This window comes from Suricata suricatta, chromosome 14 (assembly GCF_006229205.1).
Source record: "Suricata suricatta isolate VVHF042 chromosome 14, meerkat_22Aug2017_6uvM2_HiC, whole genome shotgun sequence".
In the NCBI taxonomy this organism is placed as follows: Eukaryota; Metazoa; Chordata; class Mammalia; order Carnivora; family Herpestidae; genus Suricata; species Suricata suricatta.
Genome location: NC_043713.1, coordinates 36635832 through 36650427, shown reverse-complemented (window position 1 = coordinate 36650427; position 14596 = coordinate 36635832). Strand labels below are relative to the sequence as shown.

The 14596-nt window shown below is 39.4% G+C and overlaps 1 protein-coding gene across 3 annotated transcripts in view; it reads left to right on the top strand.

The window, feature by feature from the left end:
- MAPRE2 (microtubule associated protein RP/EB family member 2) overlaps positions 1–14596 on the top strand; it is a 153712-nt gene that overhangs the window by 85744 nt on the left and 53372 nt on the right. For all 3 annotated transcript variants that reach the window (XM_029922064.1, XM_029922062.1, XM_029922061.1), the window contains one exon: positions 6730–6857. In XM_029922064.1, coding sequence (XP_029777924.1) covers positions 6737–6857 — 121 coding nt within the window. In that variant the 5' untranslated portion in view covers positions 6730–6736. The remainder of the gene's footprint in view (positions 1–6729; positions 6858–14596) is intronic.

The window sequence follows — 14596 nt, the reverse complement described above, 5'->3', positions numbered from 1 at the left end:
CCATTGGAATTGCATTGAACCTGTAGGTTGCTTTGGGTAGTATGGGCATCTTAATATTCTTCTGATCCATGAATATCTCTCCATTTATTGTGGTCTTTTTCAATTTCTGTCATCAATGTCTTGTATGAATTATTTTAATTCCTACCTTCAAAAAGACTAGGTATCCGGGGCATCTGGGTGACTCAGTCGGTTAAGCCTCTGACTTCCTGACTTCGGCTCAAGTCAGATCTCATGTTCCAAGCCCCGCATTAGGCTCTGTGCTGACCCCTAGTTTAGAGCCTGGAGCCTGCTTCCGGTTCTGTGTCTCCTTCTCTCTCTGCCCCTCCCCCTCTCATGCTCTGTCTCTCTCTGTATCAAAAATAAAATTAAAAAAAAAAAACATTAAAAAAAAAAGACTAGGTATCCACATTTGTCAGGGAAGTCCATAATTCCTGCCCTGTTTTCCTCCCAGGATTCTTTCAAGAATCAAAATGGGAGCATGAAATCATTTTAAAGTGATAGAAAAATTCCTTGTGTTATCTAAACATTTCTGAATAACCAGGAGCTGGGACTTGTATATTGCAATCTAGATTGACAGCCAAAAAATTATAACGAAATCTTAGGATTTTAGAATGTGTCCACAGAAAAGCTAAGACCATTAGATATACTCTCACCAGCCCTAAGTTTAACACTTGGAAGAAGATCAATTTACTTCTGTGAACTGTGTGATCACCTGAAAAAAATTTGGCTTGAATATGTTGAAGTTAGACCTGTAGAAAAAGAGGGAGCTGAAGGAATTGGGAAGAGAAAAGCATGTATGGCAAAGCATGAATGGAATTCTTTTTGTGTTTTGGCGCCACCGCACTTACTAGACGTTAGGAAGAGCACCAGCCCTTCTGCAGAGAGGGGGTCAGGACCCAGCACTCTCCTTCAAAAATCAGAAGGCTTTGCACTTTTGGATGGAGAACTAATAAAGGGAGCAAAAGACAACCATGAAGTGAAATGAATTGTTAGTATCTTGGTGACATTTGGAGGAAGGTAGATAAGAATATTCTACTCAGCATGGATTGTAAATACAAATTATCTGTATGGTCCTGTTGCTATTAGTTTGAAGTAGGTATGGAAATCTATTTATTTAATGTGTTGTCATTGTTTTATTTTAGAAAACCTAAGAAAATAGAAGCATCTGGCTCTCTGAGTTGGTAGAGCATATGACACTTGATCTTGGGATCATGAGTTCAAGCCCCACACTGGGTGTAGAGCTTACTTTAAAAAAAAGGAGGAAGGAAGGATTCACCTTCCTCACTCACCCACCCTCTATTCTGCTTTTCCCACAGGTCCCTAATGCCGGTTGCTCTTACTGTTGGGAGTGGGGTGGGTTGATTCTGGGGACTGCAGCTGTGTTAGAGAGGGGATGGTAGAGGTTAGACTGGTGAGTTTAGTAACTAATTAACAGTTTTTCTAAAGCGAAAAACAACAAAAAAATAATCAGGTGCTATTTCATTGTTTATCTGGTCTTCCTAATAATCTCCTTCAAGGTACATAGTGCTTTTACTTGCCTTTGTGAGCTAAATGTTTATTTAGATATGGAAAGATTGTTCCCCTTAGGTGAATGTTATCAGTAATCACCCAGAGGAGAATGTGATTTATTGACAGAACTTCTAGCAAATGAATGACTTGCTTCCCCCTTCTCATGGCTACCTGTTCCTTTGTTGCACATTTCTGTTAGATAATCCACATACAAGTGAGTAGAGATGTTCTGTGGTTTCCTATCTAAAACACAGACCTGTAAGCCAGGCAGAGAAGGACAGAAACCATATGTTTGCACTCATAGGTCTAGCAGGAAAACAAGAGAGACCTAATGGAGAACCAGGGGGAGCGGAGGAGGCAGAGAGAGTTGGGGGGAGAGAGGGATGCAGAACTTGAGAGACTATTGAATGCTGAGAATGAACTGAGGGTTGGGGGGGAGGGAGGAGGGGGGAAGACAGCTGGTGGTGATGGTGGAGGGCACTTGAGGGGAAGAGCACTGGGTGTTGTATGGAAAACAATTTGACAATAAAATATTATGGAAAAAAAAATAAAAATAAAAAAAAATAAAAAATAAAAAAAGTACTAATTTGTAACAACAACAAAAAAACTTAAATAGTTTAAATATTCAGATTCATCTTAAGTAGGAAAAATAAAAATAAAAAATAAAAAAAAATAAAACACAGACCTGACTGTATCTCTCCTGTTTGGTTGTTTTTTTAAGTCATCTGGACAAAAAATTTCATCCCAATTTGACTGGATTTTATCTAGCACACTTCTGGGCCTCGATGCTTCATCCTGCAACAATACTTTGCATAGTAAAAGCTTTTCAGTACTGCCTGAAGAAGAAACCCTCAGAAACATATATCAACTGCCAAAAGTTATACCAGTAAAAGAAAATTCAGCAGTTCAAAATGTTCTAAATTTTGAATTATCTCTACTAAGGTGTTTTATAATTTACATAGTCATACAAAGTTGACTAGGTATTAAAAGCAAATAGTTTTGTTTAATAAATGATAGACTAAAACAGCACATGTTATTAACCAGAAACTCAAAGACCTTTCATACGTTGTAGAAAAGTAGTAACAATGGTCACATTATCTGAAATGCCAGTAGCATGAGGTTTTGGGTGTGTGTGTGTGTTTTAATATCTTCAGGGAAAGAGAATTTTAGAGAAGAGGGTGCTTCTGGGGATTAATGAATATTTATATTTAAAAATAAAATCTTCATTTAGTCCTGCAAGTAGAAAGCAGATCTATATTGCTATAGACTTAATACGTACTCTAAGTACAAACAAGCCTTTTATGAATATATAGATTTTTGTGTAAGATGAGATTTTTCTGTCCTGTATCGCTATGCTTAAAAACATCATTTATCTCTAAATACCATTTGTGACTAAAGAAATAAGGAACCGTTGGAGAAATAACTGGTTTTAGGTCTAAGGCAACAAATGTCCAAGTCGGGCCTGGAACATTTTGTCATCCCAGGAGCCCAGGAAGTCCTCATAGAGGACCTTGTCAGCAGAACTCAGAAACCAGCTCGAATCAGTCCTCACAAGCTTACATCAGTAGAGACATAAACTGTGGTGGGTCGAAACATGGGTTGAAACCTACTTGCTAAGAGTTCGTAATTACACTTCCAAATTAAAAACCTTGTTAGTCATGTGTGGAGGCTATTAGAGAACTACCTCATTATTTTGAAAAAATAGTCAAAGTGAATCAAGCATCTGTCCTGTCTTTGTTAATATGACCAGTACCTCAGAGGGGAAATTTCTCTTTGTAGAATTATGCTAGGTAATAAATCAAAAATGAATAACAGAATATCACTTTGAAGTCTCTAAACAAATAGCATTAATGGCTAACAATGTCCCAAAAGGAGTCAGACATTATGTGTCTCCTGATGGAAGTTCAAACACTGCAAGTAAGTAGTCCTGCCTCCAAACCCCCAGTTGGAACTTGAATCATATCTGGCCTCCAGATCAAATGACCCATTTATAGGAATACAAGGAACAGAGGAATATGTTAGACGATGCCAATGGCATGCAGTGAGTAAAATCCAGGTTGTAGAAACTGTACAAGACGACCCAGTACCTTCAACAAAATTTACATATATATATATGAAATGGAGAAGAAATCTTTAGATAAAGTAATTTAAAGTACATAATCAAAGAATCACAATTTACAAACCTTAAGTCCACATTCAAACTGAAAAAAATTATAAGATATTACAATGCATATTTGATATTAAGAAATTATTTTTACTTTGAGATGTGACAATACTATTTGAAGTTTTTTCAAATGTCCTCATCTTTTAGAGACACATACTGAAATACTCATAGGCAAAATGATAAGATGCTTGGCATTTACTTTGAAGTAGATGGGCTTGGGGAATGGAGGGTAGGCTTTGGGGGTGGAGAATAATGACTGTAGCTTAGATGGAGTAGGCTTGTCTAATGTTGGTAATTGTTGAAGCCAGGAAGTAAATACAATTAGTTTGTTCTCTCTACTTTCACATGTATCAAAAAACTTTAAAAGTAAGTTTTATATATATAAAATTTTTCAAAAAGTTTTTACACACACTTTACATAAAACAATGTTAAGTGTTATATGTTGCACAGAACTAGTAAAACCACAGTTTCAACTAGGTTTAAATATTTAAAAAAATTTTTACTAGTGTACATCTATTAGAATGGCCAAACTCTAAAACACTGATAGCACCAATGCTGCTGAGGATGTGGGGCAAGGGGACCGTTCATTCATTGCTGGTGGGAATGCAAAATGGGTATAGCCACTGTGGAAGACATTTTAGTTATTTCTTATAAAAGTAAACATATTCTTATCCTATAATCCATCAGTAGAACTTTTTGGTGTTTACCCAAATGAATTGAAAACTTACATCCTCACAAAAACCTGCTCATGGGCTTCTGTAGCAGCTGTATTCATAATTGCCAAAATTTGGGAGCATCCAAGATGTCCTTCAGTAAGTGAGTGGTACAGTCATAAAGTGTAATAGAGCTAAAAAGCAATGAGCTGTCAAGCCATGAAAAGACATGGAAGAACCTTAAATGCACATTACTGAGTGAAAGAAGCCAATCTGAAAAGGCTACATGCTGTATGATTCCAACTGTATGACATTCTGGGAAAGGCAAAGCTATGGAAACAGTAAAAAGATCAGTGGTTGCCAGGAATTGGTGGAGGAAGATATGAATCAGCAGAGCAGAGGATTTTTAGAGCAGGGAAACGACTGTGTATGACACTACAGTGGTGGATACACATCATATATGCATGATAACCCGTAGGCTAGAGGACACCAAGAGTGAGCCCTAATGTAAACTGCACTTTGGGCGATAGTGCTGTATCAGTGTAGGTTCATTGATTGTAATAAATGTGCCAGCTGGTGTGGGATGTTGGTAGTGGGGGAGGTTGTATGTGTGTGGGGACAGTTGGGGAGGCATATGGGGAAGGTCTGTACTTCCATTGAATTTTGCTGTGAACAGCTCTAAAAAAATAGTTTATTAATTTAAAAAAGGGAAACCAATTACCCAGAACTATGGATGACAAAATATTTTGAACAAAACCTTTTCTGTATATGCCACTCTGACAAAAAGTTGGGGAAGTCGGTATCGTGAAATTGTCAGAAGAATATATTAACAATTAAAGTCTTCTTGCCCAGTTTCATAAAGGACTTATGCAGTTAGGCAGTACATGTGTTTCAAATTATTCAAATAATTTTTACTTTTTGTAAAGGCTTTATCCATAGCTTTGAGAGATAGAGAATGCCAGGTGAGGATTTCTTTTTTCTAATGAAACCTATGTGAAGCCTGTTTCTGAAGAGGGTATTCTCCAAAGCTGATTTTAAAAAGTTTGTAGCTTACCTCCTGCCCTGCTTGCCTTAGATGGGGCAGGGGGAGAGGAGGAGTACATGCTTGCATTCGGCAGCTGTATTGGAAGCCTACTCTGTGTCTGAACTGAACTAGACACCAGGGGTATACAAAGAATAAAATGGACAAAATCCCTGTCCCCATGGAGCTTATGTGCCATGTCTGTGAATAGAGAAGAAGAAGAGGAGATGATGATGAGGCCTCCTTGATGAAGCGGCAGTGAGGGGAGCCGGAAAGAAATGAGGGAGCGTGCACCTGAGAAATGGGGAATGGTTCCAGCTGAAGCAATGGCAAATGCAGAAGCGTGGAAGAGGAAGCGAGTTTAAAGGGTCCAAGCCTCAGTGACAAGGCTGGACTGGGTGGAGTGAAGGGAGGGAGAGTGGCCGAGAGCAGAAAATGGAAAGCCGGGTGAAGCTTGGGAAGAACTTTGGATTGTATTCTGAGATGAGCAGCCATTGGAAGGTTTCTTTTTTAATGTCATTCATTTAGAGAGCACACAAGTCGGGGAGAGGGACAGAGAGAATCTTCAGTAGGCTCTATGCTCAGCTAGGAGCCTGATGTGGGACTCAGTCCCGTTACCCTGGGATCATGACCTGAGCCAAAATCAAGAGCCAGTCAAACTCAACTGACTGAGCCACCCAGTAGCCGAGGGTTTTAAATTAAGGGAAAACCTCTGATTTTTGCCCGTAGGATCACTCTAGTTGCTGTGTTGAGAACACATGGGGAGGGGCACCAGTGCATGTTGGGAGGCCAGTGAAGAGACTGTTGCCAAACATCGGGTGAACATTGACCGATCTTTGAAAATACTTGGAAAGTAGAGTCAGGAGAATTTGCTGGTGGATTGGATGTGGTGGTGAGGGAAATGGAGGAGGCAAGAATGGGCATTGTGTTTTTAGCCTGACCAACTGGATACAGTGGAGCTCCTGTTTACATCTCCAAAGAGGAGTGTATGAGGAGGCACCATTTGCAAGTGCTTGTAATGAGAGTACCATGAAGTTGTGGATAAAGATAAAGATAAAGGAGTCTGTAGTGCACACCATTAGGGACTGGATGACGTTTTAATACCACACATAGATTTAAGAATGAAAATGAGACTTTAAATTATATGGAAAAATCAGTATCTCAGAACCTAAAAAACATGGGAGTCCAGGGGAGGGAGGTGTGGAATAGTACTGCATGAACAATACATGAAGTTTAAGGGTATCATAACAAACATGTAGAAGAGAGAAGAGAAAAGGCTTAGCCAATGTAGACCTTTTAGGGTCTGGGCCAGGGTACCTGACCTTGAAATGGGTATCTTTTATGTTCTGGAGTTAATTTTTTCCTTGTTTGTCTTTTTCTAGTTGGGGAATGGCGGTCAATGTGTATTCTACCTCGATAACCCAAGAGACTATGAGCAGACATGACATCATTGCATGGGTTAATGACATAGTATCTTTAAACTACACAAAAGTGGAACAGCTTTGTTCAGGTAAGAGATTATTTTATTAAGCATGTATTTACCTAAATGTTTACTCCTATCATGTAGAATATTAGTTTATGAGCCACAGATGATACATCTTGGGTGGGGAAAAATATTTATCAGTATTGATACATAATTAAAGGAGGAAAACTCAGATATAATTTAAATATTTGTATGTGGGGGGAGGAGGGATGATAGCGGACATCTAAGAGCATAGAGTCGTCCCAGCAACTATTACGAATGGCTTCTCTAATGCCTTCCCATGGGTCTTTTAGGCTCTTCTCTGTCATCCTGTCAGCCACCACACTTGTGTTCCTAAAACACAAGTTGGGTTATAACCCCTTCTTTAAAAATCTTTCAGACACCACCTTGTCCTTCCTAAGAGATAAAATTCATTCTTTTGCATGACTGATAAAGTCCTTTGTGTTCTTGCTACATCCTGCCTGTCTCCTCAGTTTCTACGTCTACACTCTCCCCCACCATCCTGCCTGTCCCCCGGTGCCTCAGTTCCACAAAATACTTTTTGTGCCCTACAGATGGACTTTTGCATCCCATAACTTGTTTTCATGCTTCTTTTGCTGAGAAGGTCTTTCTTCTTCTTGTCATTTGTGTTAAAATCTCATTCACACTTTAAAATCCAACTCAGTTGTCACCCCACTGAAGGGTTTCCCAGATCTCCCCAAAACACTGTGCCCACTCTTCCAGAGTAACACTTAACCACAGTGTCAGAAGGTCCAGCTCCCACTCTGCTGAAGGGACCAGGAGTCCTTGAGGACAGGACTGTGTTTTATTCTTTGTCAGATGCCTAAGGTGGCACCATGCTTGGTATAAAGTAGGTCTGCGGGGAATACATGTTGAGTTGAAGAAAAAATAATTAAGATTTAACTCGGATGGTAAAGCAGGAGCATGTTACAAATACATGCCACTGATAAAGTAATTCATCCTTGGAGTGTTTATCAAAGAAACAGTCTTCCTTTGGAAATAGGAAGTGTTGTCTAGTTGTGAACTTACGAGTAAGAGACTTCCTCTCTGGCTCTGACATGAAAATGGTGCAGTGCTGTCTGTGCAGTGGAAGGACAGCTCCTGTCTTTCCTAGGGGCCTTTACTTTTGACTTGCTGGGGAAAACGCAGAGTTTTCTGTTGTTAGCAGTTCTCTTGTTAATATAACCCGGATCCCTGCAGCCTGGTAATTGTGATTCCGATTCTCCACAGCACCTGGCACATAACGGTTTCCTCAGAAATGCTCCTTTTAGAGGGAATGAAAATCAGTCTGCCGCTGCTAGGGGCAAAGACAGAAATGGGTCTCTCTCTCGGAGCAGGTGTATGCACCTGTGGGTAAGGGGAACGGAGTTGGTTATCAAGAAAAGAGCCGAGAAGGGAGGAGTTAGGTGGTAAAGGAGCACAGGAGCAGCTTTCTCACTAATGGCCATGGAGAGGTTTTGCTAGCAAATGCAAGGAGGAGTCATTTAGGATTTTTAGATAGAGTAGTAATAGGTATTTGAGTAATATATGTAATTTCTCTACAGATCTTTCAAGTTTCTAATAAGGCAAATTCAAAAATTTAAGCAGAATTTTTGAAAGATTCTTGTACAGTTATTTTAAAGCACTGGTACTCATTTTACAACTGTTTGTAGCTACCTTGCTATCAAGTGTGGCCTGATGACACCTGTGGAAACCATTGTGATCACTACTGAGCAGATAATTTTCATTAAGATGACACCCTGGCTACCTACGGTCACAAGGTTGTTGGCTTGTTCAGAAGAATAAAGTAGATTGAAAGGTTCCTTTCTGCTCTGAGACAGGTTTTACTATAACGTCTGTAGTACAGAGTACAGAGAGTGTTTGTTTTGTTTTGTTGGCTTAAATCGTGTTAATCCATATAGTATGAGGAGGTCTTTTATTTTAGGCAGTAGTTTTCTCAAACTGCAGACCATACCCATTTATAATCTCCTGTGGGGCTGCTTAAAAATGCAGATTCATAGGATCCTCGGCCTTGTAAACCAGTATCTCTGGATGTGAGGCCTAAAGTCTGCATTTTTAACAAGCACCCCAAGTACTTTTGTGTTGCAGCCAAGGGCTTGCAGTGCATTTTAGAGAAGCCCCAAACCACTGAAAATGAAGTTAAAATATTCAAAACCTATCAGACACAGTCTTCTCATTTATAATTTAGTCTGTGACTCTTCAGCAGTGACATTTAGCAGCAAGATGCTATCTTTCTATTTATTTATTTATGAATTTATTTATACCCTTCATTGTTCTAGAAGACATTTAAGACAGCTAGGACAGTGCTATTAGGACAAGAACAAACAAATACTGGTGACCTAAGTGATTTCTCCTCATCATACTTAAAAGTAGTCAAATTCTTAGATGGTGTTTTTCTCTTCAACTTTTATTTTGATTACTTCAGTTTACTGAGTACGATTGTATTTTAGTATGCTGTGGTAAAATATAAAATAATTTCACATATTTATGGGGCACCTGGGTGGCTCAGTCAGTTAAGCCTCCGACTTCAGCTGAGGTCATGATCTCGCTGTTTGTGGGTTCAAGCCCTGCGTCAGGCTCTGTGCTGACAGCTTAGAGCTGGAGCCTGTTTTGGATTCTATGTCTCCCTCTCTCTCTGTCCCTCCCCTGCTTGTGCTCGCTCACTTGCTCGCTCTCTCTCACTCTCTCTCAAAAATAAACATTAAAAAATGTTTTAATAATTTCATGTATTTAACAAATTTTTTTTCTTATTCAATAAAATTCTTTTTGCCAAAGACTTATGCTCTGATTCTGGCAGTTCTCCTTTGGCACTTTTTTTCTCCATTTGCATTGTTTTCTATTTCTTTTTTTATTTCCAGCTAAAAGATTTCCATCCAGCTAATATTAAAACAAATGACAGCTTTTCTTTAGTTCATAGAGAAGTAACATATGGCTTCCTGTTTATGTTCCTTTTTCTTCAGAAATTTCTGCCTTCATATAGCTTTTAATTTGTTTCCATATCAGCATTTTAAAGTCTCTTTAAAGGAAAGGTGGTGTGAGAAGGCCTAACACTTGAAAATAGATTGCAGTAAGTTGCAAAACAATGAAAGTGACTCACTCTTATCTCCTGTTATTTTATCCCAGGGATGTAACCTTATGAAAGTTTGTTTTGAACAGTAAATCTGGGGAGGCGCCTGGGTGGCTCAGTTGGTTGAGCATCCGACTTCAGCTCAGGTCATGATTTCACAGTTCATGGGTTCAAGGCCAACATTGAGCTTGGTACTGGCAGCTTGGAGCCTGGAGCCTGCTTCAGATTCCGTGTTTCCATCTCTCTCTCTGCCCCTCCCCCACTCGTGTGTGTGTGTGTGTGTGTGTGTGTGTGTGTGTGTGTGTGTGTGTATGCACCTGCGCTCTTTTTCTCTGAAAAATAAACATTAAAAAATTTGCATATTTAGTTTGCATTCACTTCTTGTGAAAAGCAACCTTTATGTCTCAAGTAAAAAATTAGGCTGTATAAAATGGAGAGCGGGTGTATCAATGGATGTGAATACTACCTATAATAACAGGATAATATACTGCTCACCTAAATCTGTTTTAAAGATGAACAATATATGTGGCTTTCCCCACAGTTGAATAGGGGAACGAACCACATGAAATACTAGGCTGATTCAGCTTCAGAACACTTTGTTGTATACTTGAGTTGCTTTGTAAAATTCCTAGTGCTTTTTGTCGGGTTGAGATATCTTGTTTTAACTTTAGTACACAGCTCAGACCAGTGAACTAAATATTTTATAAGGTACTGCAAGGGAGGATGGACAGCATGATGCTAAAAATCCCTAAAAACAGCTTCAACAACTTGAGCTAGTGTGTTGGAGGTGACAGAAAAGGTAGTGGATTATATGGAGGGGAGGAATGGAAAAAAATGGGAAGAGGAATTTGATGGGGGGGGTGAAGAAATGCACCTTTTCCTCTCCACCCCCTTCCACTGTTCTAAAACATCGAATCTCCTTTGAAACGCTCTTTGGGCATCCAGTTTCTTGTGTCGCCGTCCTCTCCTGTCAGCCGGGGTCTAAAGCAGCAAAGCCATTGGGTCCACTGCTGAGTCGCTGCCTGGGCTTGGCCAGCGAGCACGTGACCAGGGGCTCTCCCATACCTCCAGAGCCTCGTGCAGACTGCCCTTTTCTCTCTGTGCAGCCTTCCCTTCCTCCTCTGCACCCACTTCCCAGGACAGGCAAATTCTGAGCTCCAGACGCCAGTTAGGTGGACACTGCCCGTACTGTCACTATACTGGTTAACAGCTCATTTGTCTTCCTGAGCATTTTAGTATTTTAGTAAAATGCAATTTGAATTGAACTGTTTTTTTCCAATGGAAAACTTCGGTATTTTCTTCATTAGCTTAAAAAGAAAGAAAAATGATCAGTATTTGATCGAGGTTTCAATTTGCACTTCTCCAGATTGTTTTAAGCTCTCTCTTGGATCAAGTTTCTGGAATATTTTTCTCTTCTGGGAAAACTTCTGGACTCAGCTGGTCATATTGCAGTCACTGTAGTCACATTTACAATTCTGGGTCCTTGAAGGCTCTCTGGAAGGAGTGAGACTTCCCAGAAACACTCTGGGATTCACAGAGGTGTGGCAGTCTGTCATGCCCCAGGGCCTATACAGGTGCTGTGAACCTTAGCAGAAGATTCCATGTGACCAGTTTTGGCTGCAGTCTGTGCCTGTTAAATAGGTTAATCCCATCCTAGTGTGGTGTCCCCTGTGCCTTCTTTCTTCTGCCCGCAGAGACCTCTTTCAGGAGGACAGGTTAATGATGAAATCAGCTCAGAGTCTAAATTTAGTAGACCTTCTCTTGTTGGCTCTCTTGAACTGAAACCAAGTAAGGGTATTTCATCAGTGTCTGATAGCTCAAGAGCTTACTTAGCATTATAACATCAGACTGTTATTTGCTGGTAGAAATTTAAGTCATCCTGGATTGTGTTACTATTATTGATGCCATTGTATTCTAATGGAATATTGTTCATATTGGTGGTATATTACGTAAAGAGGTAGGGGGGGTTGTTTGTTGGGGGTTTTCTTTGGTGACAGTTTCTTTCTCCAGTTCTGTTTGGCTTAATTTAATTTTAAAATCCATTTACTTCATATCTCTGCATAGATACTAATTAAAGAGTAAGGGAGTAAGGGGGCAAAGAGTGAGTTGGATAATGGAGGGGTGGTCCAGCCTCAGGCTCTATCACTGCAGTGTCCCAACTAATGAGCAATATAAAGGGAGTTTCTTTTTTGAGCAGAATATAAAATACGCTAGTTTTTTTCTCCCTTCTAAATTTGTTGACATATATCTTGCTACTTTCATACTGAAAGTAAACATGAGTTGGTGCTTTTGTTTTTGTTGGGGTGTTTACTGGACTGTGTATGGATTTATACCTTCCTGGATCAAACTGCCCCTATAAATTTTGTTTTTATGTATATGGAAGATACATCTTCGAAAACAGTCAGCCACATCTTCATCTAGCTCATACCAATTGAGTATTTGGTTCTGATAATCAGTTGAGTTTTATTTGGTACATATGTTTGAACCTTTCCTTGCACTGGGCCCTGGGAACCCAGATATAAAAGACATGGTCATGGTATTCTAGGAGCTCAGTACAGCAGGGTACTGTCCTTGCAAAAGATTAGAGACCACACTGTGGTAAGTGCTGCTTTGGAAGAGCTTTGGGTATACAAAGAAGGTGTGGGGGTGGGTCATGGGGAATTTGTGGAGAAAGACCTTCCTACAAGTTGTTTGGGAGTCGGCGGTTACTGCATGGATGACTTAGAACGGCCATAGTGTGGGAAGACCTCAGAAATCCTCCCTCTTGAGTCAGATAGGGTGACCAGTACATAAGATGTGTTTTATTAGGTACAGCCCTTAAATACGTGAAGCATGTTGTCATCTCTAAGAAAAATAGTTTTTCCTCATGATCTCATCATAGGAGTATGTGAAGATTGTTTTTACTCTATTTGAAGCAAGTATGCATACATGTGAGATATTCTCAGGAAACCATAGAATTGCTCATTTCTTTGTGAGAAAGGCAGCAAATTAATTTTTTTATTTTTATTTACTTAAGTAATCTCTGTACCCAATATGGGTCTCCACATGCTCTTCTGAGTGAGCCAGCCAGGTGCCCTTCAACTAATATTTTAAATTCCATAAAGCCAGTCCTCTGTGATAATTGCTCAGTCCCTAACTAGATAAGTTTATGTGACTCCATTAATATTTTTCACAGACAGAGATCTAAAGATGCATCCTTTATGTACCTACTCATTTCTGCTGGAGTCTCTTATAGGTAGTGAATGATGAACACTGGGAAATAAGCTAGGGAAAATATATCACTCGGAATGTGCTTATTTTATTGAAGGCTGGCAGTATTTATACTTAACAAAAATCCAAGGAACATGTAATCACAATGAACTAAATATAGTATCTTAGCAGAAACAAAGCTAATTAATGACATATTATTAGAAACTCAAATGATTACCTTTGAGAATTCTCAATAAAATCACAAAAACTTAGTAATTGTATGAATTTATACAAAACGATCCCTTCAATTCTAGACTTGTATGTCATCATTTTCCCTTACCTGAGAAAATTACCAAACGTCATAGATAAATGCAGTCTTCAGAGTTCTTAGTATATTGCTAATTCATGAAGAAACTCATTATCATGCAGTTTCATGGATTCAGGTTCTTTTTTTCTTCTAATCTACAGTAAGACTCTACTGAGTTTTACCTGCTCAGAAACCATGACTGAACCCATGGTTATGAGTCCAGAGATGAGCACTGTTGTAATGTGGTAAGTCCATCTGATGAGGGTCATACTAATGGGAGTAAAGGGCCTAGACGATGAAGCCCCAGCACCGATGAACTCCGTCAGGTGTACTGCGTGGAGTCCTGACTCCATCCATGGTCCCAGGAATCTCGGTGAAGAGATTGGGAAAAATCAGGCTGGAGTCCAAGGACATGGTGGATTTTAAGACTCCTTTGGTATTCATAATTCTAACAGAAACCTTTAGAACCCCTTCTCCTTGGATTATGTCTCTGTTTTATGTTTGCTTACTTTTAAAGCATATGTTTATTTTGAGGTTATTCACCAAGATGTATAAAAACAAGTATCATATGTAAAAAAAAGAAAAAGTTCCAATATATTGTGAACTGTTTTGACTTCACTAAAGATGTCATTTACTTTACATGATGGATATGTTCCTTATAAAATATTTCTTTATATTCATAATGCTATTTTTTCTTTGCCTTTTCAGCTAAAATCATCTAAAGACTTTACAGGAAGAGTATAAAATTGGGGAAAAATAGTCATTTCCTTTCATAAATGAACTTGTGATTACTTAAGCACCTCGTATGTTTATCTGGGGAAAGACTTCAGGCCTGGAGAAGCCCTGGGATGTTTTTGAGTAGATAAACTAGAGGATCTCAGGAATGTGTTCATAGCCTTTCTCTGCTGGTGGGAGGCCAGGGACCTCCTTTTGTTCTTTGGTTCTTTGCCCTTTGAATCTGAAACATGCATTTTGAAGATTCATATTTCATATCTGAAACAATCCAATTCAATCGTGTTCGTCCTAATAGCTCCGATTATCTTAACCTCTTGAGCACATGGGTGCACAATCCACCATTCGAATCTCAAATGTGTAGGCCCTTCCTCACATTGAGTCCGGGCTTCATTTAACAAGCTTGTACCTGAGAGGACTTCACATGCTCATTTCTTCCTTTCTGTGCTTTTGAGGAAAAATAACATTTTT